Source organism: Ambystoma mexicanum, chromosome 13, assembly GCF_040938575.1.
Source record: "Ambystoma mexicanum isolate Mex_15411 chromosome 13, UKY_AmexF1_1, whole genome shotgun sequence".
Taxonomy (NCBI): Eukaryota; Metazoa; Chordata; class Amphibia; order Caudata; family Ambystomatidae; genus Ambystoma; species Ambystoma mexicanum.
In genome coordinates, this window is record NC_090938.1 from 704,906,739 (window position 1) to 704,934,150 (window position 27,412).

General features: G+C 46.8%; 1 protein-coding gene across 3 annotated transcripts in view; it reads right to left on the minus strand.

Annotated features, from left to right (window-relative positions):
- Positions 1-27,412, minus strand: part of LOC138521755 (E3 ubiquitin-protein ligase TRIM39-like) — a 197,362-nt gene that overhangs the window by 22,276 nt on the left and 147,674 nt on the right. For all 3 annotated transcript variants that reach the window (XM_069634813.1, XM_069634814.1, XM_069634815.1), the window contains exons 5-9: positions 21,268-21,498; positions 20,924-20,946; positions 20,272-20,378; positions 5,542-5,562; positions 5,427-5,453 (exon numbers count right to left, since the gene is read on the minus strand). In XM_069634813.1, coding sequence (XP_069490914.1) covers positions 5,427-5,453; positions 5,542-5,562; positions 20,272-20,378; positions 20,924-20,946; positions 21,268-21,498 — 409 coding nt within the window. The remainder of the gene's footprint in view (positions 1-5,426; positions 5,454-5,541; positions 5,563-20,271; positions 20,379-20,923; positions 20,947-21,267; positions 21,499-27,412) is intronic.

Below are 27,412 nucleotides of genomic sequence, written 5' to 3' on the forward strand. Positions count from 1 at the left end.
GGTCTGGACGTCCTGCCGAAAGTCCGTAGCCTTGAGCCATCCGCGACGTCGAAGGCAAACGCCGTTGCCCATCTGGCGGAACCCAGTGTCGGCGATGTCCGTCGCCACGGTGATGGCGTGGTCCGAGGCCACCTCACCTTCCTGCAGGATCTCAAGGGCCTCCGCCCTCTTGTCGTCCGGCAGAAAATCCAGCAGGGGAGCTATCTTGTACCAGAGTTCCCTGTCGTAGGGGGCCACGATAGCCAAGGCGTTGGCCGCTTTAATCGTCGTCGCCGCCGACGAGATGACTCTGCGTCCCATGGCATCCAATTTCTTTCCCTCGCCGTCCGGCGGGGAAGTCGACGTGGAGGCCGCACCCCCCCCCCGCTTTCTTCCTGGCTGCCGCGGAGACGACAGAGTCCGGGGTAGGCTGCGCCCGGAGGCATAGGGGGGCCGAGTCCGGGACCCGGTACTTTTTCTCGTACCGGTCTCTTTTCGCTGGCGTCGTGGAAGGGTTCTTGAGGAGGGAAAGGCCCTCATCCCAAATGTCGTCCAACAGAGGCACTGCGAGGACCGTCTTCCTCTTGGTCTCGCGCCGTTGGTAAAGGAAGCCTTCCTTTTTCTTCTCCTCAGGGCAGAGTTGGAAAAGCTCGGATGCCCTGGCGATCATTGAGTGGAACGATCCAATCTCGTCGGGCGGAGAAGCCCTGGTGGGAGGCGACGACGGAAAATCCTCGTCGTATGCCTCGTCGTCCGTACCCGTCGCTGCCGTGTCAGTCCCCGTATCATCCCCTCGGGTGGACGGGGAGGAGGGCTGGACGGGGCGCGACGGTTGAAAAGGAGGCGGTGGATGGATCCTTCTTTTCTTGGTAGGGGGAACACCAGAAGGTCCCGGTTCTGGATCCCCCGACGGGAGAGGTTCCTCCGTCGGTAACGGTAGTCTCGTCCTTATCTCGGAGCATAAGGACTGTATAGCCAACAAAATGGCCGCTGAGTTGTCTTGCGGCGCTGGCAGAGGGGAATCCGACGGGCGAGCAGGGGCCCCGTCGGTATCCTCGACGATGTCGTCGTCGTCACCTGCGTCGGGGCCCATTCCGACGGGCTGGTCTTGTTCCACGCCTAGGCCGTGGCTTAAGACCTCGATCAGTTCCTCTTCTGAGGTTGAGGCCGAATCTACGACGACGCCCTGCCCCCCCTTCTTCCCCACGGAGGGTTTCACGGGGGTCCTATCGATGGGCACGAAAGAAGACTCCCTCCGAGGAGGCAGGGAGATTCTGGGCCCCGAGGCCGCCACCACTGGTGCAGCCTCCACAGGCTGGGCCAGGGCCGCCGCGACCGTTTCGATAGAGGGCTTGGTCGAATGGATCAAGGCCTTCACCACCTTAGGTGCGCTCACCGCCTTATCCTTGAGGGAGGGGGCACTGCCACGCTCCTCCTCTGCCTTAGAGCTCGACCGGGGTCTCTCCAGGAGCTTCGCCGGGTGCTCGGCCTTCCTCTTACCCGACCCAGAGCGTTGGCTCGTGGTTGATGGTGCCGGGGAGGGTGCGCCCTGCCTGGCGCCCGTAGAGCCCGACCGTTCGGCGCTCCCGGTGCCAGCGGACTCGCGGTGCTTGGCCTTATGTTGGGCCCCCGTCGCCGGGGCGCCCTCAAAGGTCTTAGAAGACCGCTCAGATTTCTTCTTCTTCTCGCCAGACGGGCTCTTACCCTCCAGCCAGCTGGCGAGACGTTGATGGCGGTCCTTCATGGTCCGTTCCGACATGTTGCCGCAAAACGCACAGTCCTTCTCCACGTGCGTCTTGTCCCCATGAAGGCAGTAAAGGCAGAAAGAGTGTTCGTCCTCCTTGAAGACGTTCTGCAGCTGGCATCCAGGGCAGGCCCTGAACAGCTTTCCGGGCGTCGAGCTTCCCTTCTCCTGGGCCATCTCCGAGACCGGGCCTGAGAAGCTTCTGGAGTCCTCCGAAGTGTAACTCGACGAAATCTTCACCCTTGAGGGGCACAGATGAATCCGACACGGGTCCCCGTTGATCGGATGTAGGATCGGTGGAGCTTGAGGCTCTTTTGACCGAAAGAATCGAAGTTTTTGTGAAAAAGCGCGAAAAAATAGCACTAACGCTCGAGAGCAATAGCACGAGGATCCCAACACATGAACGTGCGGTAAAAATCTGAAGATGGCTGCCAGAGGCGGTGCTTAGGTAGAGGGCAGTCATTGGCTGTGGTCAGTATGACGCAGAGACCAGTGATTGGTTATTACTACGAAAGACAGATCAGAAACGAAACTGATACTGGTTTTTTCTTTACCGAGGATTCCCAGCCTGACGACGGGGAATATTCATGAGCATGTGAATCCATGCCAGACCCCATGCTGGAGAACCTGGGTATCACCGGTCAGGCCCTGGCGCGGCCAACTTCTTTCCTCGCTGATCGACCCTCCCAGGTCCAACTTGGGTCCTTCCTCTCCTCTATCTTTACCTCTACATGTAGTATCTCCCAGGGGTCTAAATTCTCTACCTGGTTGTTCAACCAATACCTGGCACTTCTTGCCCACCACATCGCTGCTCTCTGCCCTACCTTTCAGTGCTGTGCATATGAGTCAGCTCATTTTCAGGCTACCTTCAGCCACGTCTCCTATTCAGGAGTTGTGTGCCGCCAATGATCTCTGCCTCAATGCCAGTAAGACAGATTCTCCTCGTGGGCACACCCGCTCCCTCCATTCCCGTCACTCTCTGGCTGGCCTCTCTTGGCCCTCTTCCTGCTCCCACCTGCGAGGCTAAAAACATCAGGGTAATCTTTGACTCCACTCTCTCCTTACATTGTTGACGTCTCTAAGAAGTCACACTACCAGCTGCACCTTCTCAGAGGTATTCTTCCTTTCCTCTCCTTCCCCCAGAAGATCACTGTCTCCAGAGCTCTGGTTCTCTCTAGGCAGGACTATTGCAACAGCCTCTTTCTAAATCTGCCTGCTTCTACTCTCCGCCCTCTGCAACTCATCCAGAACAGGACTGCGAGACTTGTCTTTGGCCTCAAGCCCAGGGATCGTATCTCCCCAGGACTGAAATCTCTGCACTGGCTCCCAGTGGCTGCAAGGACTAAGTTCAAAACCCTCTGCATTGTCCACAAGGCCTTCTGCGGTCTGGGGCCTCAATAACTTCCACTCTCTCTTCCTAAATATCTTCCTTCTCAAGCTCTTCACTCATCTGCCTCCAACTCCCTCAGGGTCAGTCACTTCTCCAAGCAACGACTTGGTGGTAGATCTTTTTCTGTGGCCTCCCTCTGGAACAGCCTCCCTCTCTCCTTGAAACTTGAGGAGAACCATCTCTGGTTCCGAAAGCACCTCAAAACCTTCCTCTTTGCTTCGGCTTTCTCTCATCCTCTCCCCGGCTGAACTCCAGGCTGAAACTGCACTGGTTACCTAGCCACCCTCTGATCTCGGGCCCAGGTCCCCCTCTTGCCAGTTGCACTCCTGCATTGCCTCCCTGGCAACCCCCGCACTTGGGGACTGTTTTCTGCATCCCTACGGTCCCCCACCAGCACATGACACCCGGTTTCTGCACTTACCCTTGAACTTGCCACCAGCTGGCCATACTTCTCTTAAAGTTTATTTATTCTATTTATCCCATGTACTGCACTGTCCCCTCCCCCTCGACACCCCACACTTTCCCCCTTCCCCCACCCCTGCATTTGCGCTGTCTGAATGACACCAGGTCTAGTAGGATCGGTGTCTCAGTCTTCCCTCTGCCCGCTCCCCCCCTTGCCACGTCGCGCCTTGAAACACTTTTGTATAGGCGCGTTATAAATGCCATATCATATACTCGCTTCACATAGTACACTTGCAGAGCTCAACATAATTTAGTCCCAAGAACACAGCCAAATGTATGTTGAGGCACTGTACAAGACACCATGGAACACCATGGATTGGCAAGAAAAACACCAGCTCATGAGATTGAAGTATCTCAATAGGACCGACTGGAACATTGGATGCCGCCAATGATCTTTGTCTGAATGCCAGCAAGATGGAGATCCTCCTCATCGGCACACCTTCACCATCCTTTCCCCTCACTCTCTGGCCGGCCTCCCTTAGCCCTCCTCCTACCCCCACCTGCGAGGCTAAGAACCTCAGGATCATCTTTGATTCCACACTTTCCTTCTCCGCCCACATCTCTGCACCTCCTCAGAGGTACTCTGCCTTTCCTCTCCTTGCCTCAGAAGCTCAGAGTCTCCCAAGCTGTGGTTCTCTCTAGGTTGGACTATTGTAACAGCCTCCTTCTAAATCTACCTGCCTCTACTCTCCGCCCTCTGCAACTAATCCAGAACAGGACTGCGAGACTTGTCCTTGGCCTCAAGCCCTGGGATTGTATCTTTCCAGCTCTGAAATCTCTCCATTGGCGCCCAGTGGATCCAAGGATTAAATTCAAAACCCTCTGCATTGTCCACAAGGCTTTCTGGGGCCTGGGTCCAAAATATCTTCAGGTATCCCTCCGCAAATACCTACCCCCTCAAGCTCTTTGCTCCTCTACCTCTAACTCCCTCAGGGTCAGTCGTTTTTCAAAGAAACGGGCTGTGAGTAGATCTCCGTCTTCGGCTGGGGCCTCCCTCTGGAACAGCCTCCCTGCCACTCTAAAACTTGAGTACCACCATCTCCAGTTCCGGAAGCACCTCAAGACGTTCCTCTTTGCTTCTGCCTTCGCCCCCCTCACCCCTGCTGATCTGTTCTCTCATGGCACTGTGCATCTGACCACCCTCTGTCCTCGGGGCCAGGTACCTGCTTACCCTGCCACCCTCCCGCACTGCCTCTGGGCCACCCCCGGCACTGGGGTCTGTATCTGTACCCATACAGGCCCCCCCCCTTTTGTTGCTACACTTATCAGACCTATCCTTTCTACTGCCTTAAACCCAGCACTTGCCAATTGCTGGCTGCACTACCACTGTTTGGTGCCTTTATTATTTATTTTATTATTTATGTTTCTCCTTTGTTCCGCACTTTTCACTTCTCCCCCACCTTCCATGCACTTATTCCCTCCCCCTGTCCCATGCACTTGCGCATTCTCAATGTCACTGGGCCTAGTATGATCATTGTTTTTTTCTCCCCTGTTCCCCTCCCTTGCCTTGTCGCGCTCTGAAACACTTGTGTACGAGCGCGATAGAAATAAAATATCAATATCAATAGTTTCCATACTGCACAGGGCTTTTGACAGATCAGCTAAATATGTATCAGGTTAACGATCAAAAAAGAAAAACGAATTGGGGGAAATATATAGAACAACTTGCTTAATGGAAAGTTAATATTGGAAATTGATGTAAACAAAGAATTTAGTGTCTCATGATAATTCAACTTCAAATCAAAACATTTCTCCTGTTTCTTTCTCCACAGAGAAAAGGGACACCTGAAACGTAACGAATCCCCAGCAAAACATTAGGGTAGAAAAAAGTGAGCAGTGGGGTTCAGTTACCTGTAAAGCTGCGGGCCCATCTCAACTCTGAAAAAAGCACATGTTGAAATGTATGTCAGTAACGCATATACAAGAACCACTGTTAAATATTTACATTATTAGGAATCAAACTTACCAACTTCTGCAGGAAATCTTTCTGTGATAGAAGAAACAAAAGAAAACAGCCATTATCAACTCTGCTTAAATATTTTGCCTAAATATCCCGATACTGTGAATCCGTACTTTAGGTTCTGGATTTTCCAGCATGCATCTGCTCCGGACAACCCCATTACATCTAGCTCACTTCCTCTTGTCATAATATCTACAGGTCAATAGTTCTCCGGAATATAATCTGAATCACACCTCAGTTTGTTACTCTGACACAAGTCCTCTCATGCCATCCACAATAACCTTCTAATCCGTTTAAGTGCACTTTGCTTTTCTTACTCACCTCTTGAAGCATGAATGACTGCACCCTTATGGTCCCAGTAGTCACCTCTTATCTGGCGCTAATGCAACCCTGTCTACCTTGAATTTCCTCCATAGCTAACCTGTGCTTCACTGATCTTTCAGATGTAGCTGTGGAGACTATACAACTTCTCACACTGTTCCAAAACGGTGGTCACAAAGTGGATAGCCCAGAGCACTTACTAGTTCAATACCTTTAATTTGTTCTCTTTAGGGAGGAGATGGGAGCAATGTCTTCAGGAGTGGGGCATAGCACAAAAAGGGGACATTTCTGGACAAAGTGTGAGGTTGTAGGAGCAACTGGAGGACAGTGAAAGGAGTCCTAAGCTACAAGGGCCTAGTGCCCTTAGTTCAATGTCCAATCGCTATTTTGGTCCCTACAATTCCGGGGTGCCTGCAGCCAAAAAAGGTTCCTCAAGGCATTTAATGTTGCATGGAGGTTCAAGGTGCCCTACTACCCTTATTTACTTGTACTTGGCAGAAGGTCTCAACAATGTGCTAACCTATGGATCTCTGTAGCCGTAAGACACTCCCACAGGGGCAAGTGACCCCTCTTGCCCCAGGGGTTGCTTTAGACTTTTATGGAGACAAGCCAGCATAGTTTTTCCCGCTTGCTGTAAGGGTTTCTTGGGTAGGATCCCCTTTACTGCCAGAGCCATTGTGAGAATGCAGTAATCAGTGTGTGCCAAATTGTTTGTGCAATCAGTGTGTGCCAAATTGTTCCACCAACGCCACCTGCCACATTTCAAATGTTTTATTCAGGTATTGAAGTTTCCAGGATAACTTAATACGGCCATCCCCCTTGTCCCTGTAACCGGTCCTTTTTACTGTTTTCTCATTTGCATGCCCTTCCCAACTTAACTTCAGGTGGCCAATCCTGCCCTCTGTACGAAATTCCAGAGGGATGCACTGACCCATTTTCTATCGCTAGCCAAACATGCGAACTGGCGTCCCTATGAAGCAACTCATTGGCCATCAATAGTTCTGTTAAATTATATCCAAAAATTGTGCAAAATTATATACCCCCATACTGAGCTTTATGCGTCTTACCAGATGAGCTGCATTAGCGATCTCTCTATCCTAAAAAACTTAGATCTGACGTTTTTGAATGGCGTATTTTGAAATACATACAAGTATCTTGGCAAAGGCAACATTTTAAACAAGGCTCCTGGCTCCGACTGGGCAATGGTAAGATTGGCCAACATCTAGTACCAGTCTGGAATCTTCTTTTAACAGGTTCTAGGTTGCATAGAAAGAATTACTTTTGACCCCTTACTATTTTTGCAAGCCCAAGTATTTGAACAAATCAGATCAGTTTCATTCAGGCGTGGACATCGTTTCTGGATGGTATCTCCACCCACCACCTATACTGGAAAAAGGTTGGGGGATTTTTAAGGCTGCACCGTCTACCGAATGTTGCAAAGATGTCCACCACTCTAGGTCAGCACCATCTCAGGTCTTCGCTAAATAAGTAAGACTGTCTACAATGAGATGCAGTCCTCCACACCCCCGGCTACTTACAAAAGTTCAATACTAGCTCTTGACATAACCATTCTGTTAGAGTTTGCAGTGCCAATGTGATTAATAGCGGAGTTAGGGTGCAAACATGTCTCAGCCATGCTTGAAATAAAGTTAAATCTTTGAGACTAGGAGCACAGTGCTCAAGTCTTGGAGTTTGTTACATGCTGGTCTCAACCCTCCTTTGCAACGGGAAGGACTACAGCAACTGCCAGTTGACCCTCACTTTTGCTGATGGCTTGGTGTAGAACTGTTGTAGCATATTATTAAATTAACTCTGAATCCTATGGTCTTCATTATAGCCCAAAGATAAGAACACTTGACATTCAAAGGTTGTCCAATCACATTTATAGCCAATGGCTCAGGAATTGTATGAGATATGAAAATGGCACAGGTTCACCCCTGGTGCCCAGGACTCCGCAGGACAATACGGTGCAGCCCTTTGGGTGCCAGCAGTTTCAGTATGGTGCATTGGTCACACTGGTCTTTTTGGCCTGCATGGAGCAGGGACCTAGTAGCGCAGTGTTTCCCAAATACACTTATCGTAAACACTAATAAATCTAGTGGTTCGGGTGACCGTATACTTGAGGAATACACAGCGCTCAGTAAAAAAAAAACTGTACTTCAACACATAGGTTGCTGTGTCCTGCATGTCATGTATGCTGCATACATGAGATGTGGGACACAGCAAACTTCAGTTAAAGTACAAATTCATTTTATTTATTTTTAACACAGGGAGGAACAATGCTCTTGTGATCAATAGATAAGAAATCAGATTTGACGGGAAGCAGTGAGCTTCTTACAATGGGGTGAGTTTGAGTGACATTCTGACCAGGATGTGGAGGGGAGTAAATGGAACAATCACCGGGGACAATACATGGGCGGACCTACATAGATTAAGGACAACCAACATTAGACATTTTAAGTGCATGTAGGTGGTACAGCCAGATGTGTTAGGGATGCGACCATGAAGCGAGGGAAGGCAGGTTAGAAGCAAGGGAAAAATGTTAGCTAGAAGGCATATGAGGTAGGTTAAGAGGGTAACTGAGGTGAGGAGGTAGGCTTTTAGTTTGGTTTTGAACAAATCCATGCAGACTGTTTCTCGGATGTCTGGCGAAGAGTCCATGAAAGTGTAGCAAGAAGAGGGAAAGAGAGCAAGCACAGGGATGGCGAGGTGCCACATGGGTAGTCGAGGAGAAACAGCAGAGATTACGAGAATGCTTGTAGAGTTAAATGGAAGAGGATGGTGCCTTGCTGTGGATAGATTTGTGAACCAGGAGAAGAAATTAAAATCTTGCCCTGTTCTGCATCGTCAGCCATCCAGCCTGGTGACGGTACGAGGAAGCAGATGTGAAGTGAGGAAGTTCAAAGAGAGTCCTGGTAAGAAAGTTAATGATCTTGTCGAGAAGACAGAAAGCATAGTTGGGGAGAATGAAGAGGATGCTGGCACCGTAGTGTAGTTTACAGAAGACTATAGTGGTAAGAGATGCTTGACAGTGTTGAAAAGAAGGAGGTGCCTGATTTTCCTAATATTTAGGAGGTTGATGCGACCCACCGTTGTAGTTTTGGAGATGAAAATAGAGAAGGTGTGAGAACGGTCATAGATGATGCCGAGGTTTCTAACTGAAGAAGAGTAGGGGAGAGTGTCAGGTGGGAACTGGATAGGCAGGGGAATAGACAAGAGAGTATTTGGCAGTGTAGAAGAGAACCTCTGTTTTGGTAGAGGTTAACAGACAGTAGGAAGCCATCCAATATTTAATGGCAGGGAGACAGTTGGAAATTTTGAGAGAGCGATCAGAAGAGAGTCAGGAAAAGGGAAGATTATGTGTGTCGTCTGCGTAGAGTTGGTACGAGAACCCAACGGAGGCAATTAGTGTCCTAAGATCAGAGGTGTAGAGTGTAAAGAGGAGAAGACCCAAGAAAGATCCTAGTGAGTTGAGAGATGTTGTTGCTCCAGGAGACAGAGAATTAGCAAGGTGAAGGTAGGATTCAATCTAGGCAAGGGTTTGATCGCGAAATACCAAAAAGAGTATTGGGGAGATCAGAGTGATCGACAGTGTCAAAGGGAGCAGACAGGTTAAGGAGAATTAGGATAGAGACTAGGTTGGAGTGCTTAGCAGAGGCGATGAAGTTGGAGGTATTCATGAGAGCAGTGTCCATGGAGTGACAGGAGCAGAAATCTGCTTGTAGGGTGTGTCAAAGGTTGTGCATGTCTAACAAATTGGTAAGATGGTTGAACACAACCTTTTCAAGAACTATGGTAGTGCAGATGGAGAGACACAGGGTGAAAGTTAGCTGGTAGGTTTGGGACCGCCCCTTGCTTTTTTAGGAGAGGGATGACCGTGGCCATTTTGAAAATAGAGGGAAAGCAAGTAGAGTTGAAGGACAGGTTGAAGAGATTCAGCGAGGTGAGAGGCTGATAAAAGGGAAATAGGCTTGACTAGCTGAGGCCCAAGAGGGTCTGATGGGACACAAGAGTGGTTAGAGCTCTTCAGTATTAGTGTGACTAAAGTGGGAGTTCGAAGCAAAGGGTAGAGTAGGTAGAATGTAGGAGGAGGAAGTGCAAGGAAGTTAGTCTAGAATTTTGGAAATGTTTGCAGCAAAGTATTCAGCTTGGTCATGACCTGTTAGAATGGAGTTCACAGTCATACGTTACCTTCAGAAGGAGTGAGTTTAGGGAGCCCTGTAGCCAGCAAGGATGGTTGGATTGAGTCAATGAGGGTGTGGTAGAATTCCCTTTTCGTTATATCAAGAGTGGCCTTGAGAGAGTTCAGGGAAGAGAGGTAGAGTCGCTTCTCATGCGAGTGGGTACACCTCCATATGCATAGCAGCCAAGGCATGTTTGTTCTGAGAAAGCATATGAATGGGGTGACTCATAGTTGAGGATGCTGAGACTTAGTGGTGAAAGTAAGCAGCGGGAAGTGAGAGGAGAATGAGTCAGAGATTGGAAGCTGGAGAAGGCAGTGTTAGTGGAAGAGGCGTCAGGTGTGAGGTGGAGAGTGAGAGCTGTAGGTCGGAGAGAAAGGGAGAAATGGCAGCAGGTTCACTTGAGCTCAGGTGATTTTTTTTCTGTGTTCTGGACTGGGGTTAAATATACTAAGCTTGTACCATTTATTTCACAGCTCAACAGGTAAACCATTTAGACATGGAGTCTTGCCATATGGTAGGTTAGATATTGCTAGTTCTATTTCACAAACAAACATTAGCAGTGGCTTCTCATGACATGGCTGTGGTCTTATTCCACATCTAGTTACACTACAGACACTCTTCGGTGATGCACATCTTTCCATATAGCATCAGCCAGCTTGGAGAAGTTGATCTGATTTTCAGGATAAATTGTGACTGGTCTGCATGCATGACACCACCTAAACTCTCTTAGCCCCAATAAAGGGCTATTTGGGCGCAGTCTTGGCCACACTTTTCCAACAATAAATGTGCTTGGCAATAATTTTCAAAAGTATTTATAGTGAACCCATCCTTTTAACAACCTATCACAACGCTGTACTGCCACGCCCTCATCCTTTGCCGGTTATTAATACTTTTGTAATTGAGACTAACGCTAGCCACTAATCCTCCAGTTGTGCTTCTCCATTTCATATCGCCCAGGTCCGATTTCCACAAATCACTTCACATTCCAGACCTAAGATTCTTTTACTATGATGCACAGTTGGCTCTCGGGTTGCTGGGCTACTGTGACCTCTCCTCTTGCAGCGAAGGGTGCCCCTGATGATTGGATTTCGGCAATACTCTTTGTGTAGTGCATCGCCACCCTAGGGTCTGAAGAAGGGAGTTATATTACCCTTTAATTTTCTGATTGTTTCCCTTGTGACCACTAACCCCACCCATGCAAAGTTCCCCAATGATCCCCTAGTCCAGCTAGCATGGTTTGTTATGGTATATTGTGATCACCCTAAATACTTATATTTCGAACCAACAAGCTGAGTCTCTTGTAATAGAAACACCGCCAAGCAGTACTGGCTGAGAAACTGGGCCACTGCCCCCCCCCCCCTAATTTTATCACTGTCCCATATAATAGAAATAATTTGCATGAACTTCACAAGTGACCCCCTTTGATTTCTGGCCTGAATGGTGAATAGTAACTTTCAACATGCCACTAAACTGTGCCCCTACTCCCTCCTCTTCATATGCGATGTAACCTACAATCATCTGTCATCTATCGTAATGTAAAGAAAAACTGTTGTGGGTGTTTGAGCAAGTTGCCATGCCGACATATACCCACCCGTTTGTTTATGCCTCCAATTATTTGACTAATATTACAAAATGTCAATGGATATCTCCACTGTGTCCATGTTGCCAGTGTCCTAATGATCCGTTTTATGCCTAGGTGTTAAGGAACTCTCTGGCTCATACAGTGTGCCAGTGTCCACTCCCCTATCAGGCATTTATTATGATATTTATTGAGCGCGGACCTAGTTTCAAGAAGCAACAGTGCGCTTTACAGAATACAACAGTACAGATGCATAGCATAGTGCTTTTCGGAGGTATACAACAGTACAGATATACAGTGGGCAGTGGGATATAGAGGAGGGGTATAGCTGTACCGGGTGGCAGGGAGGAGAGGGTCAGGTGACTAGCGAGTCAGGTGGCGAGAGGGGCGATGCAATGGCCTAGGTGTTAACGCAGAGAGATTCCTTGAACAGGTGGGTCTCGAGTTCAGAAAATTGTAAGAGCATGGTTGTGAGTCCGATGCTGATGGGGGAAGAGGTTCCATAGTGTTGGGGCGTAGGTATCAGAGGCTTGGTTTCTGGACCTTTCCTTTTTGCAGCAGCAGATTTCAAGTCTGCACATGTCCTCCCATCTGGTGGTGCACTGTCCGCCAGAGATGCTGATTTTCTCAGCAAGGTAGCTGGGAGACTTGAGGGTGACTGCCTTATAGAAGATGCAGCAAGACCGCAAGATGATTTGTTGGTGCAGTGGCAGCCAGTGAAGGTTGATGAGGGCCAGGGTGATGTGGTCGTATCTGCGTAGACCCTTCATGAGGCGTGCAGCTTCGTGTAGGACACTTCTCAGGGGCACAAGGGAGGATAACAGGAGGCCTTCAAGGAGTGCATTGCCCTCATCCAGGTGGGATAGGACCAGTGCTTGAACAGTGTACCTAAAGCTGTCCAGAGGGAGGAAGGGCTTCACTTTTCGCAGGAGAGCCTATACCAAGCTGTGCGAGTTTGCTAAGCTATGTGTGCCTTGAAGGAGAGGTGTTTGTCGATGTGGAACCCGAGGGACTTGGCGCAGGAGGTGAGCGCAGGTGTGAAGTCCTCAGAGTTCATGGCTGATAGCCAGGTGTGTTTGTCTGGGTGTTCGGTATTGTTGGTGAGGAGGAGGAATTCGGACTGGAGTGGTTGAGCTTCAAGTATGCACTGGACATCCAAGACTGGATCAGTGAGAGGCAGGCTTTGAGCCTTTTGATGTCCTTGATGGAGTCGATCTTGAGGTACAGCTGTGTGTCGTCGGAATATTGGTGGATGTGGATGCTGTGTGTGGCTAGGATTCCTTCCAGAGCGATTTTCCGTGTGATTTGAAGCTCTGTTCTCTCTGACCCTCGAGTAAAAAAAAAAAAAATCAAAAAAAAAAATCAAAAAACGATCAATCGCAGGCCTCGGAGGCCTCGGATGGGTCAGCGAAAAACTTTGTTCCATTGTCCCCCATCGTCTTCTTTTTTACCATCTCAATAGATTGCAGAGCCTTTTGTGCATTTCAATTATAGTTGGGAAAATTGCGACTCTGGCCCCTTCCAGAGCACTCTTCTTTCTGGCCACCTGCTGAATAGGGCCCCGATTATGTAGAACATTTGGAATACGGAGAGTTCTACATGCAGTGTTTGTCATATGGTTAGAATTTATTGAAAAGCTAGGTTTTTAGTAGATTCTTGAATTGGGAGGGCTCGTTGCATAGATTGGATGGAAGTGAGTTCCAGATTCTGGGGGATGCTACGGTGAAGTTGGCGCTACCTGTTCTGGAATTCTTGAATCTGGGTGTGAGGAGGTCAACGAGGCAAGGTGGGGGAAAAGATAAAATGAAAAAAAGGAAGCGGTATAGATACAGCCCCGTCATGCGGTACAGTGACAGGTACACCCATAGCAGTACAGGTTGGGATGGACAAACAGTGCATGGAGCAGGGTGGAGAAGTGAAGGCAAACTGGCTGCAGGTGTGAGAAGTGGGTAGGAAAGGCGGGAGGAAGCTGAGGGGAGGAGCAGAGCAGGAGTTAAAAGAAGCCCCGGGAAAACTCATCAGGTGTCTCTCATTACAGCAGCAGCACTGGCCGGAGACCACAGAGAAGTGGGAGGAATCCCCAGGTGATGTACATTGGGCATACTAGGAGGCTGAAGGAGCGGCATCGCAGAGATCCTTATCAAGAGGCAGACTCTCTGCCAGGAAAGGCTAGAGGAGCGGCAGCGCCGGGAAACACTACCGAAGTGGATTCACTGACCAGGAAAACCTGGCTGTAAACCATTTTCAAAGGACAGTGTTTCCGTGGGTTTACCCTCTCTGTTTTTTTTTGAAAACCCAATTTGGACAGCTGGCGAAGGAATGGAAAGCTAGTGTCAGGGGAAGGAATTTATGTGACCTGATTATTTTTCTTTCAAAGAGGAGCAAAGGTTAAGAGGACATTCATGTGAATGTCTGAATTGATTCACCCTTTTTCCGAGCAAGCCTGCTGAGCCACAATTAAGCATGTTTTGTTGTTTATAATGAGGGGCTGGTGGAAAGGTTAACAGCAATAAATCCTACCTTGTTAACCCTGCATTCCGACTGCAGTCTACTACTTTACAGTGGTGGCAGCGGTGGGATTCAAGAGAAAGCCAAGGCAGACAGAATGGAAGCTGTGATAAAGGCACTCACAGAGGGACAGCAGCAACTGCAACAACTTATCCAAGTGCAAGGCCATCAGGCGCAGACAGACAGACAAGCCCTCCAACAAGCCATACAAGTGCAAAGTGCGGCACAAGAGCAAGGACAGGAAGAAGAAGAATATTGGGAGAAGCAGTGGCCACCACACGGACGCATCCTGCGATACCCTCCACGGTATTACAGAAATACCAAGTAGAAGACCCCAGTTTTTTCTTTGTGAATTTTGAGAGAATAGCCAGAGCAGCTCAATGGCCGCAGGACAGATGGGCCTTCTACCTCGCACCCCTGCTCACGGGGCCAATGCAGGGGGCATACCAAGCTGCCAACCCCACAGGGGACACTCCTTAAACAGAGATTAAAAAAACAGTGTTGGAAAGACTCGGTATGGATGAAGAATCATACAGACAACTTTAGAGAAACCAGATTGAAACCCAGCGAAAGCCCAAGACAATTGTTCTACAGAGTGCAAGATTTGGCGGAAAAATGGCTGCAAACAGGCACTGCCACAATAGGACAGATTAAGGATAAAGTAATGATGGAACAATTAATTGATGCCTTACCCGGACCCATACAGAGGTGGGTTAGGCAACATCACCATCTGTCCTTAACCGAGGCCATAGATGTGGCAACAGCATATCAGAAGGCAGGTAACACTCGGCCCTTCCCAGCGACCCACTTGAGACCAAGTATGGAGACTCCCGCTTTACGCAGTGGGCCTTACAAGGGGCCAAGCACTGAACCCAGGAACCGGCCAGAACCCCGATCTAATGGGGTTGTTACAAACAAAGGAACGGCACCCCAATGTTTCGATTGGGGTCATATTGCTCGATTCTGCTCCAGAAAAACAAAACCTGAACCAGTGGAAATCGGGACCTTACAAACTCAGGAATACAGAAGGAAACGGTTACCTTATGTGATAGAAGTCACAGTGGACGGGCATCCCCGTCAAGCAATGATGGATAGCGGAAGCCGACTGACGGCCATACAGCCCCATGTGAGTGAGCAAGATCACGAACAGGTGAGAACCATTGGCATCAAATGTGTGCATGGGGATGTGAAAGGGTATCCTACCAAAGACACTGTTGGGATTGCAGGGACAGGAGATACCCATCAAATCAGCCATTATTCCTACCCTACCCCGGTACTGATAGGAACAGATCTACCGGAATTTGATAGATGGTTAAGAGAGGCCCCCTTTGCACAAACTGATCTAGTGGGGCCCTGCAGTCGAGAAAAAATATCCAAACCCAGAAAAGGATGAACCGAGGGAATCAGGAAAAGTACAGAGACATTTCCATTATAGACTGGAAAGTAGGGGATCATATGCCGTCATTTCGAACAGAAACAGGGTTAGATGAAACGCTAAAAAGAGCCAGAGAACAAGCCCTAGACGCTAGCGGGACCAACCCTACTACTCCTTACTTTAAAGAAAAACACGGATTAATATATCGAGTAACTCAAGGCCCTGATAACATAGAGAAGGAGCAATTGTTGGTTCCCCAGTCCTACAGGAAAGGGCTGATACAGCTGGCACATGACCATACCACAGGGGGACATCTAGCGGAGAACATGACGATAAAAAGGGTGTTGCAAAATTTCTACTGGCCCAGAGTCTACGCGGAGGTGTCAAAGTATTGCCAAGAATGTGGGATATGTCAGAAAACAAGCCCACATATACCGGCCAGAGCCCCGCTACAAAGGATGCCCTTGATCAAAGAACCCTTTCAGAGAATAGGGCTAGACATTGTGGGGCCTATGGAACCTACCAGCAGAGGATACCGGTTCATACTAGTGGTAGTGGACTATGCCACTAGGTACCCCGAAGCCTTTCCATTAAGAGGAATATCTGCAAGACAAGTATGTGATGCCCTCTTGCCCTACTTTGCCAGAGTAGGGATTCTTTTAGAGATTGTGACCGACCAAGGACGTAATTTTATGTCAGTTGTCATGAAGGAGGTATGCAAGACCCTTGGAATCAACCATTTGAGAACCTCTGTGTACCATCCACAAACGGATGGGTTGGTGGAAAGATATAATAAAACCATCAAACAAATGATAGAAAGAGCCACCAGTCCCACTGGTCTGGGGTGGGAGCGAGTGCTACCATGGGTGTTGATGGTTTTACGTGACACTCCGCAATCTTCAACGGGGTATTCCCCATTTGAATTATTATTATTTGGGAGACAGCCAAAATCTATCTTGGGATTACTGAAAGATACCTGGGAAAACCAGGAAGAAACAAACCTCACTGAATATGTTAATGACTTAAGAGAGCACCTGGGAAAACTCCAAGATTATGCATAGGAAAACGGGGGTCGGGCTCAAGAAAGACAACAGGCATATTATGATAAAGGAAGCAAACCGAGAACGCTTAAAGTAGGAGACAAGGTGTTGGTGCTTTTACCCACTCGCACCAACAAAATGCTCGCCCAATGGAAAGGCCCGTACAGCATCACAAAAATATTGGGCCCAGTTAACTATGAGGTAGAACAACCTGATAGGCAAAACAAACATCAGAACTATCACATTAATCTCCTCAAGTTATGGAAAGAAGAAGGGGACTCAGCTGTATTGTGTACAACCCTGGCAGAGCTGTCGGTCCCAGAACAAATGGTCACAACCTCGGCTAGCGGCATACAAGATGTGGGATTGGGGAACAATTGAGCGACACCCAAAGAACTGAGTTATTTTCCACCTTAGAACCTGTGGCAAAATTATTCGAGTATACCAGGAAGAACCCATGTCTACCCACTGCATCCCCACAGAGGCAGGCAAGATTGTACGCCTCCGACCCTACAAAATCCCTGAAGCAAAAAGGGGAGAGATAGCACAATAAATAGATAGTATGCTGAAACTAGGTACCATTATTCCCTCCAAGAGCGCCTGGTGTTCACCGGTGGTACTAGTGCCCAAACCAGATGGTACCACACGGTTTTGTATGGATTTTAGGCAATTAAACACCATTTCCCGGTACGAAGCCTACCCAATGCCCAGATTGATGAACTGATAAAGAATCTGGGAACAGCATCCTTCTTGAGCACCTTGGACTTAACCAAAGGGTATTGGCAGATACCTCTCAACCCGGCGGATCAGGAAAAAACAGCCTTCTCAACACTCCAAGGGCTATTTCAGTTTACGGTGTTACCATTTGGGTTACACGGGGCTCCTGCCACGTTTCAGGCCTTAATGGACAAGATCTTAAATTCTCATGAACCATATGCGGCGGCCTTTTTGGATGACATAGTAATTTTCAGTAGAACCTGGGAAGAACACTTAATACATCTCACCAAAGTAATTAAATCCTTACAAGAGGCCGGGCTACATATTAATCCCAAGAAAACCAAACTGGCAGCCAAAACCACTAAGTATCTGTGATATTCGGTGGGAGGTGGGGTAATCACACCCCGGGTGGACAAAATACAGGCTTTGGGAAAACTACGAATTCCAGGGTCACGGAAGGAGATCCGAGCATTTCTAGGGTTTGTGGGGTATTACAGAAGATTCATACCACACTTTTCTACAATAGCGGCACCACTGACGGACGCCTTGAAAACCAATAGGCCACTTAAAATTACTCCTGAAGCGGTGCAAGCCTTTGAACAATTAATACAGCTAATATCAACCCAACCAGTCCTACACTGCCCGGACTTCTCTAAAGACTTTTTTTTGCAGGCAGATGCATCAGCATTAGGATGCGGTCTAGTACCAAGGGAGACTGACTTGTACCTGTACAGATGATTGTTAACCTCTGTGGCATAGTTGTGATCTTGAAAAATGTATGAGGAACCTTTTGTTGTGGATACTAACAGATGGACCTCAGCGCCCAAAAAATGACATCCGGTTCAGACAAAGTGGTGTTGCATGAGTATGGTAAGCAAAAACACAGATTGCTAGTTCCTCCACTCCGTTTAACAAGAAATGATATTGCGATGTTGCTTCATATTAGGTTAATGCGCCACAGAAAATGAAACTACACTCAATAGTTCATGCGAGTGGTTTTCACATGAACTATTGTGTGTAGTTTCATTTTCTGTGGCGCATGAACCTAATATGAAGCAACATCGCAATATAATTTATAGTTGTGATCTTGTCCAGGGTGATCAAATCATTCTGTACCACAGGATCAGAGCTTTGCCACAACAAGATACTTGTGCGAGTTTCCAGAATTATCCTCCTCCCAATTGACCTGTTGAAGGCCGCAAAGCGTGACGGATTTCAGACTCCCTCCCAAAAGTGAAGACTGCTTCAACACCACCCAGTATCACACCCCCTTTACCAGAATGAGTTGGCCCGGGACCCATTAAAAAAACCTGATCATACACCTTGGAAATATATTTACAAGTTGGTTGCATACCACTTGGACTACGAATTTGTATTTTCCCACCATTTGAAGATGACATAGAAGCGATCAAAGATTGGGAAGAACTGTTTACTACAATCTCAAAAGAAATTATTTATAGATTAATTATCAATGCAAAAAAACATGATAAACTCATCGAAAACATGACACAAATAAAGGAAGACATAGAACAACTCAATATACCAGAGAAAACATTTAAAAACTATGAAATACTGGATGACATAATAGATTAATATTCAGCACAAATTGAGATGAACTGGACTAAGTTCAAAAGAGTATACACTTTCAACCAACAGTTTAATCTAAGGACCAAACAACCAAATGTAACGTCACAATCAACAACACCACCATCGTCCACACCATTAACATCAGACACTGATACTGTCAGCAATACGGACCTAGAGGAAGGACCACCAGCGATACCAGTCTCAACCAACAGACAAGTCAACCTCTTCCCAACCTGTAACTACATACTCTTTTTTAGAAGAATTCATCCAACAAAAACAAATGACAATCTATCCCAGACCACAAACAAACATAGGCAATACCATGACACCAAATCCAGGACCCGGAGGGGCAAGAAAGGCAAAAGATCCAAATCTAAAAACAAAAACCAACAAATCGAAAGTAGGGAGGAACCGCTGATATCTAAAAGCAGGGAAACACGTGTCGAGGGAAGACACAAGAAATGAAATACCAAAAGTGACCCTAAACTGAATATACTATCAGTGAATTTAAACTGAATTCCAATTCTCTCATTTGAATTTCAAGAACTAATGATTTATGAAAAAGAAAAAAATCACAATAAAAATAACTTTCTGATCATAACGGAGTACATTGTATTATTCAAGGACAAGCACAACTCAGGACCATTTGTTAATGAAATCATACACTGTAGAATCTGACCTTTAGCGGACATGAACTGTATTTATGCCCTCGCGGAACATGGTGCCAAACGTGTGCAGATTTCCAAGCAATGTCACATAGGCACTGTGCAGGACAAATGTGGACAGAGCTCTGCTCTATCCAATCCATTTCTTAAAACCAGTTGTGAATGACATGCACAAAGGAAGCTTCAGGAGAACCAACCAATTACAAAATACTTTCACTTTGGGTGAAAAATTGTATGAGCTGTCCAAAAAAGGGGGGTGTTAACCCAAGATGCTTTTACAAGCATGATACTAGGTGGAAAAAAAAGAACAAGGCATGGCAGTTGGTGACGTCATATTTATAAGGCTGGGGCCACATCACAAAAGGACTCGGTATGAGGTGCCTAATGAAACCTTTTTTTCCCTGAGGATTTGAGTTAAATTTCGATTTCATTTTTGAAAATGTGTTAAAGTAAAAAAAAATATGGTAAAAAAAGGTAACAAAAAAGAAAGATTCCCATGCTCTGTCCTTATGGTGAAGAAACAGATTAATTTGTGAAGGATACTTTGCACTTACACAATTTCATGCATTTACACTAAGCTGGAAGAGAAATTATTTTATTTCACTGCTCCAATAAAATCTGGTAACTTACCTAGGGAATATTTTATACAAATCAAACATATTGACGGAGAAGCAGCCAACTCAGGTGATCCTTCCTGAGAAATTCATCACTTAATCATTACCTCAAGTTGGGCATCTCACAAATTTAAACTACTTTTTACCTCCAAATTCCAATATCAGGTTCCTCAGATCTGCATTAAAACTCTGCAGGTTCTTCTCACGCTCCTGTAAATCAGACTCTGGCTCCTGAATCTTCACCTTCTTGCACCTGATAAGAAAACGGGGACATGCCTGAAGCTGGGAATATTGAAAAGGATGTCAGGGTACCTAAGCAGAGCCAACCAACTACGAGTCACTCAATACAAATTACATTACAACACAGTTGGAGGCCAAGCGCCGTCTATGGGCAGAAGTTAGGACATTGGCAAGATTGATGTGCTGGAATCTACCAACAATATTTATGCACGAATAAGAGACTTCCCTGGTGTTAGGATGAACAAGGACCATTTGCAGTGATATAAATAAGAACAAGAGTCTTGCCAAGAAGAGCAGCTACAGCAAGATAACGGAGGAAATGACACCACCCAGGGGTAAGAATGGACAACGAGCCTTTAATGCAGACTTAATAGAAAGATTACCCAGGGGTAAAGATGAACGGGCAGCCTGTTACCTTGTGAAACCAGAAGGCCCTCCCTTCATGCTCCCAGTGGTAAATATGACATCAAAGGCTGTACTTTTTAAAAAACATGAGACAAATGAGAGATTGCCCCATTAGAAACAGTGAAATATGCATAAGAAAAAAAAGCACTGTACCTGTTCAAAATGCTCTGCACATCCTAGAAAGACAAAAATCAAGGATGATTACAAACATCCTGGAGACATTCCACGCATCTGACCAGGCTAATAAGGCAGCAATGCTGCACTTCTATTCCTGTACATTACCCACCCGCGACCACAAGGGACCTCACACACGGATGCAGACCCTTCTCTCTGTGATCAGGCACCTGAAGGAGGAATGCTCCTCTTCTAGCTCCTTGGATCACAATCCTGGTACACCTCTTCCTGTGGCTCACATTTTGTCTAATGTATTTTACCTGTGATCTGATCCAGGAGAGCAGAATGAATGCTGCTCTTTCAGTTCTATAAACCACTCTCACCTTCAGTAATTCAACGTCCGGCTGCAAACATTTCTTCTCCATCTCTGCGATTAGTTTACAGAGGGATGCATGTTGCTCCTCTAGCTCAGCAAGATTTTTTTCGACAATCTTTAAACATTTGGTCCTTTCTTTTTCCAGACTTGTCAGAAGGAGACACTTCTCTTCTTCTAGAAAGTTTTGCATATCTTGAAATGCATACATGACGACCTTCCGTTGGCTCTCAAACTTTAACTGCAAAAATACACAAATACATGTTTTGAAAGAAAAAAAAACATTTTAGGGCATGGATGAATTTACTTTTTATATTGAAACGTGCTGTCTGTTTAGGTAGGTACTACTTTGGAACCATAAACAGAGCAAGAGAGGAACATGGAGAATAGTCAATCTATGTTGGGCATCTTTACTATGCAAGACCAATATGCACCAATTTGTATTAGTTAAGAAGCATACGAAAGTTTTTTTCTCACACGCAGTGTCAATGCATTATCACAAACATGTATTCAAAATAGGTTTTGCATAAGGAAGTAGAAGAAAAAAATAACACTTAGGATAGCTGCGCTCAGGTACCATGCCTGGATTTCGATAGTGGCAATCTCACCACTGGGAAAGAGCAGTACTCCACCATCTCCGAATAATTGCACACAACTCAGTGAAACACGCCCTTCATTTTTTTAACTATGGAATGGTCGCTTTGCTCTGCTAGCAATTGACCTTTCCTTACCTTTTCTAGTTGCTGAGCAAGGTCATTCCTCTATTAACCATTCAACCGGGTCTTAAATTGAGCGGATCTGGAGGTGTGGCTACTGGTGGCAGATATAGCTGCCTAATCCAGCCCCTCAAGAGCCCTAGGGAGTCGCAGGCTCTCAGACACCGTCGGAAGTTGCAACGACCTAAAGTGAGTTGGCAGCAGTGTGGCGAGTCAGTCGCAGTAGTAGTGGAGAACCGACAGAACAACACGTCTGCAGTGAGCTGCGTGGGGAGGCCTGCAAGCCCATAGCAGACCTGCCCAAAACCAGAGGGCACGGCAGCGAAAGTGTGGCTAGCTGGAAGATTCCAAAGAGGTGGCGCAGACCTGAGAGCCTGAGAACACGCAGGCAAGTGTCCAAATATTCAATGTAGACTGGCAGGGTCAGTGTAAGGGAAGCGCGAATACATTGTGTGCCCACTGGGCAGGGTGACTGGCTCGCGGGGTAAGCCTGCAGTGCGGCTGACATAGGAGCGCCAAGGCCATCTGGAGGAGCCCCCGGAGTGGACTCGACACCTTGGCAGCGGTGGGAACAGAGGGCAGAGACCCGTCCAATGGGGGGCAAACCCATGAGGAAATCTGAGCGGAGCCCAGCTGACCGAACACACCTAGGAGAACAGACACAGATGACGCACACGGAGAGATCTGGCTCCCGGCAATGCTCACCCTAGTTTAACCGGTGCATTGGGCAGGCCCCTCAGTGCTGAGGCTGCCCGATAAAGACTTGGCAGACTTAGTGGAGTGGCAGCACGGTAGACACCATTCAAATTACAAAATGTAAGAAGAGCCCCCACCTCGGTGTGTTGAGTCGGGTCAACTTTGAGAAAGCAGTGGGACAGCACTAGCCTGATGCTGCGAATAGAGCACATTGGCAATTTAAGGGGATGAGATGAGAATGTGCATCATCAGAGCACAGGAAAAGCATTTCAGCAAATTCCAGGAAAGCTGCAAAAAGATTGCGCCTGCTACAGATGGACTTTCCCCTTCGGTTTGGTGTTTGCTTGGAAGAGGCGCGAGACAAGAAGCATGACCCCTGAAGAAGCTGTGTTGACAAGGAGCTAGTGCTTTTCCTCATTCCCATGCTTCCCAAGCACTTTAGAATTAGGCAAGACTTCTGTTAACTGTTTTCTAAGCAATACAAGAGTCCAGGGGGGAGGAGGGTCACTAAATGAAGATAGTTAGTATTTAAATATAAGGTGCAAATAACTATGTAGCTGAATGAATTTGAAATAAATGCTAAATTGTAGCTAGTTTAAAATCTCAAAGCACTGTGAATGCAGCCTGTGCTGAAAATAGACTACAGGCATTGCCTGGTGTCGGCTAGCTCCGACAGAGGGCACGAGGTAACTCAGCAGCTGTTCCCTGTCCATCAAAAACCAATGGAAACTAAAAGATTCAATGCACGACATACAACGGTATCCAGGCATTGTTTCGAAAAAATAGTTTCGAATGACAAAATATTTTTAAAAAATGAATCGGAAAAATGAATTATTTTTGTAGGTAAAGGTTTTTTTTGTTACTAAAATGGGCAGTAAGGGGTAACAAAAACAGGGGTTGGCACCCCCCATTAAAATAAATAAATGCATTTTTTAACGCATTTTTATTCGAAACTTTGCCATTCAAAACTATCACTAGGAACCACAGAGTACTATGGCAACAAGGTTTTTGAGGACAATTACTGGACCAAATAAAATATGAGAATATTGAGTGAAGTGTCGAGTAATGCTGAAAGGTGCGTTTATATATAAATGGTTATAATATAGCAAAATTATGAAAAATGAAACAACAATGTATTTTTGCATAGGCTAGCATTATGTTAAGTAGCCTGTCCCAAACGGAACCCGGCCAGGCAAGAAGGAAGACTTTGCAGAATCCCTTGAAAGACAAGAAGGACAGTTTTGGTTGAATCATGCGGGTATCCAGTGACCAAGTCAAAAAGTATATAAGGGCCCTGCTTGGCATTAGTCTGCAGGAGCAAACCACGGAAGACAGAACGCTGGTCTGGGACGGGGGGTCAGATTTCTCTGCCCCCACCATCCTCATCTTTGTACAGATTAAAGCTTGTTATCCGTGCAAGATGAAGACTCGTGTCCTTCATTCCCTAGAGGGGTGCATTTACTCTGGCGTGAACGTGATTAGGGGTACCTGTATTTAAGGTGTACCCCTGTAAGTTGGGCTACCTTTCAGTGATGACGACCCGACGTGATACTTCGTTTTTTGCCTCTGTACTTTGCGAAGCTCTATGTTAGCCAGCCACGCCCTGAGCGACTTTAGTAGAAGCCATTTTAAAAGAAATCCTTTCTGCTCACTGAAGCAGGGCATGGCTCCAGACAGACAGGCCAACATGGGGACTGGATTGGATAGGATAGAATGGATAGGATTTCAGGTGATGTGTTAAGGAGTAGATTGGATAAGAGGAGGGTTATGTATTGAAATTGTCAGATATTTCTGTTTTTCTACTTTTTATAATGGAAGAAGGGAACCTCAGCTTAGAAAGACTGGGAAGTAAGGGATCCTCAGCCATAATAGATTGAGAAGGTAGCGGCACGCATTATTCTTTTAGGACGATAAAAGCAATCAGATCCTCAGCATATAAAAAAATGCAGGGAAGATGGTATTACAAACTTAATGGCTAGGTATAAAGGAATGGGCCTGGATTTTAGTCAATTCTTTTTTATATTTTCTCTTGCTGTCTTTTGTGGTGAAAAAGGAAGGCAGGAAGGTAAAGTGGAAAAGTGTGAAATCAAAGTGGAGAAAGTATAAGAGGGCGTGGAAAAGAAAGTGGGTTAATCTGTATTTTTGTGTACAAAGCTGAAGCATGCATAGCAATAGGGTTTAAGTGACGCATTAGGGACGCGCGCAACATTATGGAGGAAGAAACTCCAATAAAACACATGCATAGGGTTCTGACACTGTATTGTGACAGAATAAATAAACAATGGGTAGTAGAAACAAAGGAAGGGGGGACGTCCTGCTCCTGGCCAGAGCAGGGCTCCCATAACAGAAACATGCTAGAAGAAGTCCATTGTTGTAGCAAAATATGAAGGGAACATGTCCCAAAAAAAGAAAAGAGATTCTAGATCTCTGTCAATTAGTTGAGGATATGGAAGATCGGGAAGGTGAAAAAGAGATCCAATGTAAGGGAATATACCGTTAACGCCTAAACCTGCAGTAGGGTATACAAACCCAGTCTATAAGCCTCCAATGGTAGAGAGTGTCAACAGGATTATCAGGATTGGCAAACAGGGGGTGCGGGGGGGGGGGCTCAAGAGCTTTTGCACCTCCATATAACCCATCCACAAGTGCTGATATGTCCGTAGCATCGGGGTACCCAGAGGGCCCACAAGTGGACATATAAAATAAATTAAGAGCATTGCGGGAAAGGCATCACCAGAAATAAGGGTACCGGTGCAGAAAACAGGGGATTGGAAGTCAGGAGATTTATTTGTTTAGGTTTAACCCTTGGGCAATAAGAAATGTTTGTGTTGAAAAAGATGATGGCCAGAAGGTATGGACGGTCCTGGGACAAGAAGTAGAACAAGCAGGGGATAATGTAGGGGAAGATCAAGGTGGTAGAAATAACGAAGAGGCAGGGCAAGAAAGAGATCAAGGAGAGGAGGCATTGAGAAACCGGTCTCTGCCACAAGAGGCAGTGAGGAGGGACAGACCGAGAAACAGACCAGACTTAATGGTGGTAGTACAAGATGAGAAGGAAAAAAGGGGTAGAAAAAAATAGATATGCAGATGCCTCTTATACATAAAGGAGTAGGGATAATGCAGTATGTGCCATGGCCTCAAATGGACAAAAATAATTTGATTAAAGCTCTCCCCCAGTTTATAGCCGGAGCTAGTAAATGGATCTATGAATTTGAAAAACAAACACCAGGGGTAGCCTTAGCACTGGGAGATTTTAAGATTTTACTGGTCGCCATAGTTGGGGACCAGGCTGGGGACATATTTCCTTCTCTGCCCACATCTTTGATGTCTCTAAAAAGTGAAACGTCCTACTGCCTTTCCTCTCCTTCCCCCAGAAGCTCATGGTGTCCCAAGCTCTGGTTCTCTCTAGGTTGGACTATTGTAACAGCCTCTTTCTAAATGTACCCGCCCCTACTCGCCGCCCTCTGCAACTAATCCAGAACAGGACTGCGAGACTTGTCCTTGGCCTCAAGCCCTGGGATCGTATCTCTCCAGCTCTGAAATCTCTCCATTGGCTCCCAGTGGATGCAAGGATTAAATTCAAAACCCTCTGCATTGCCCACAAGGGTTTCTGGGGCCTGGGTCCAAAATACCTTCAGCTATCCATCCGCAAATACCTCCCCTCTCGAGCTCTACCTCTAACCGAATACCTCTAATACCTATAACTCCCTCAGGGTCAATCGTTTTTCAAAGAAACAAGCTGGGGGTAGATCTCTGTCTTCGGCTGGGGCCTCCCTCTGGAACTGCCTCCCTGCCACCCTAAAACTTGAGCAGAACCATCTCCGGTCCCGGAAGCACCTCAAGACCTTCCTCTTTGCTTCTGCCTTCGCTCCCCCTCTCCCCTGCTGACCTGTTCTCTTTTGGCACGGTGTACCTGGCCACCCTCTGTCCTCCGGGCCCAGGTACCTGCTCACCCTGCCACCCACCCGCACTGCCTCCGGGCCACCCCTTGCACTGGGGTCTGTATCTGTACCCATACAGCCCCTACTTTTTCTTCCTGCACTTTTCAGACCTACCCTGTCCTGCTGCCTTAAACCCAGCACTTGCCAATTGCTGGTTGCACTACCACCGTTTGTTGCCTTTATTATGTATTATTATTAATCTGTTTCTCCTTTGCTCCGCACTTTCCACTTCTCCCCCCTTCCATGCACTTTTCCCCTCTCCCTCTCTCATGCACCTTGCCGTTCTCAAAGTCACTGGGCCAAGTAAGATTGTTGTTTTTTTCTCCCGTGTTCCCCTCCCTTGCCTTGTCGCACTCTGAAACACTTGTGTACAAGCGCAATAGAAATAAAATATCAATATCAATATCAATTTGAGGACAGTGAACAAAATGGGGAGATTTTGGAAATCTGCATCCCCTGTGATGATATGGTCCAGTATAGGGAGGTACAGTGCCCCCTGATGGCAGTGGTGACCGAGTTGTTTTTATTGTTTGAGGATGACATGCGATATGTGCCAGCACAATTATGGACTGTTAATCCACATGATGTTGGGTTACTGAGAGATGTGACCCCAGTACAGTGCTTAGCACAATCATCAAGTATGTCGAGGATTGGTTGGTATGTAGTGAAAATGAACATCAGTACAGGAGGGATTCTGTTGCATTATTGTAATTTCTGGCTCACAAAGGGTACAAGGTAGATAAAACGAAGCTACAATACTGCCAACAGGAGGGCCTATACTTGGGGCAACTCATTTTTTGTA